The 2,139-nt window shown below is 39.6% G+C and overlaps 1 protein-coding gene across 2 annotated transcripts in view; it reads right to left on the reverse strand.

Annotated features, from left to right (window-relative positions):
- LOC113210236 (uncharacterized) overlaps positions 1-1,800 on the reverse strand; it is an 11,876-nt gene extending 10,076 nt beyond the window's left edge. Inside the window, exons 1-2 of one of the 2 annotated variants that reach the window (XM_026428119.2) lie at positions 1,586-1,800; positions 704-1,104 (exon numbers count right to left, since the gene is read on the reverse strand). In XM_026428119.2, the coding sequence (XP_026283904.1) occupies positions 704-707 (4 nt within the window). In that variant the 5' untranslated portion in view covers positions 708-1,104; positions 1,586-1,800. The remainder of the gene's footprint in view (positions 1-703; positions 1,105-1,585) is intronic. The other variant, XM_052275961.1, reaches the window with a different exon arrangement.
- Between the last annotated feature and the right edge of the window lie 339 nt (positions 1,801-2,139).

The following is a 2,139-nucleotide window of genomic DNA, read 5'->3' on the forward strand; positions in this document are numbered from 1 at the left end:
AACAACCATGTAGAATTACCATGACACAACTATATCATGAACAAGAAGAGATGAAACAAGCATCAAAGCAACAGCATGAGATGGCTGAAACAAACACAAACAAGTCTGTGAAGCAAAGCCAAGATAACGTAAGCTCTGTTACAACAGAACCAAAGACTTCTTTCTTAATGAAGTGTTCAATCATTTATGAAACCAAAATTTCTTACCAAGGACAACAAGAAGCAGCAAAGTAGACAAAGAGAGAGAATCTGAGGGCAAAAATTCCTTGTAAATTGTGTATGTATATTGCAACAGAGCAGATTAATTCAGAATAGCAGTTTTTAAAGTCATCCTCAGCTGTGCGCATAGTTGCAGTTGGTATTAAAATTTTCCTTGCACTCAAGCAAGTTATTTTAATACTTCTTAATATTTTATTCCAACAGTCTGTAATTAAAAATGTATAAGACAGTGTTACAGCTGGTTTTTAAAAGAATCAGCACAGAGTAAAACACATAGAAGAAGCAATTATCAATTACCGAAAGATATTAAACATGACTAGCATGATAAGATGGCATAACATTACTTACTGCTCAACAAAACCCAAACACGCATCTCATGATGGGATGATTACGGGCAACGGTTGCAAAATATGCTACTTTCAAAGGAGAAATCAATACCACTAGCTGTTTATTTGATGAGTAACACAACATATGGACAAACTTACACATTTTTCTAAGCTGCTACTCCCAACCATATCTGAAAGTACAAAACTAAAGAAATATGTTGGTAGCGTTGCGTTCACCATTTTATTTTGTTTCATCCTTATGACTGAGTCTGGTTTAAGTAGTTTTTGTCATTAAGAAAGAAGTCTTTGGTTCTGTTGTAACAGAGCTTACGTTATCTTGGCTTTGCTTCACAGACTTGTTTGTGTTTGTTTCAGCCATCTCATGCTGTTGCTTTGATGCTTGTTTCATCTCTTCTTGTTCATGATATAGTTGTGTTATGGTAATTCTACATGGTTGTTACTGACACAGCCAATAGTTAACCTACACGTTGTGCATCTTATGGATATGTAGTGTGATAGGGCAATTGAGGTAAAATGCGGTATCTGAGTTGTGACACGGCCTGCAACAAGCAGACCATAAGACAATATCAGACAATTAAAAAAATCTTCAAAATTACCTGCCCCAATCATAGGGAACCTCTATGCCTCAACCATTTGTTTACTTGAAAATAAGATTGTAAACAAAATTCTGATTTCTCCAGTCATGCTGAATTTGAAGAATTTGTAAACATGTGAAAAAAGAAAAGATAATAAGCGAAAAAGTTAGCAAAGATGCAGCAGAGGTTATTATTTTTTTAAAAAAAAAGCTTTAGAAAGGATTTCTGACAGCTTGTTCATAGCGCAGAGGTTATGCGTTGACTAAAACAGTCTACAAACTGGACCAAAGTAAAATAAGGTTAAATTACTATTCCTTTTTAAATGTACGTCAATGGACTTTTTAAAATTCTGATAAGAAACCTCAGAAAGTAACGGAATGTTTTGCTGGAGCTAACCAAGCAAACTAATACATCACTACAAGACAACACTATACTGTATACGTACCCCTTGTTCAGCATTTCTGCTGGGCAAACAACAGAAGTTGCTTTCTCGATCCATGGCTCAAAGCATATTTAATACCCAATCTTTTAGTTAAAATTAGCAACGAGTACGATTTATTTTCACGTTCGTTAACGCCGGGCAAAACAGATACCTGTTGCCGAGCTCCGCTAGCTCCACACAGTTTCCGAAAGTTCAGGAGGGGAGGAGACTTCGGTGCGGTCTCGGCCTCGGCTTGCATCGGGAGAGAGAGGGAGGGGGGGGGGGGGTTTAGGGGTAAAGAAGAAGCAAGTGGGACAGCTGTTTTCTTGTTTTCTCGCCCGAAGGGCACCGTGGGCGGGGTGGGTCACCGTCTTCACACCGCTGCTTGGCGGGTTGGCCTAACCCAGCCCGTTGCAGGCGTTGCCATTGCGTCATGTCGTGAAACGTTCATTCAAGTATGGGGCTGCTCCTTTGTGGGTTACGAGTCTCCTAACGTGAGAAATGGTGTGTTAAATGTGTAATTCTCCCCCGACCCCTCCCGATCACCCATCAGGCGCGGTTTTATGGGGGGGGGGGGG

This window comes from Frankliniella occidentalis, unplaced genomic scaffold (assembly GCF_000697945.3).
Source record: "Frankliniella occidentalis isolate FOCC.00 unplaced genomic scaffold, Focc_3.1 Scaffold1249, whole genome shotgun sequence".
In the NCBI taxonomy this organism is placed as follows: Eukaryota; Metazoa; Arthropoda; class Insecta; order Thysanoptera; family Thripidae; genus Frankliniella; species Frankliniella occidentalis.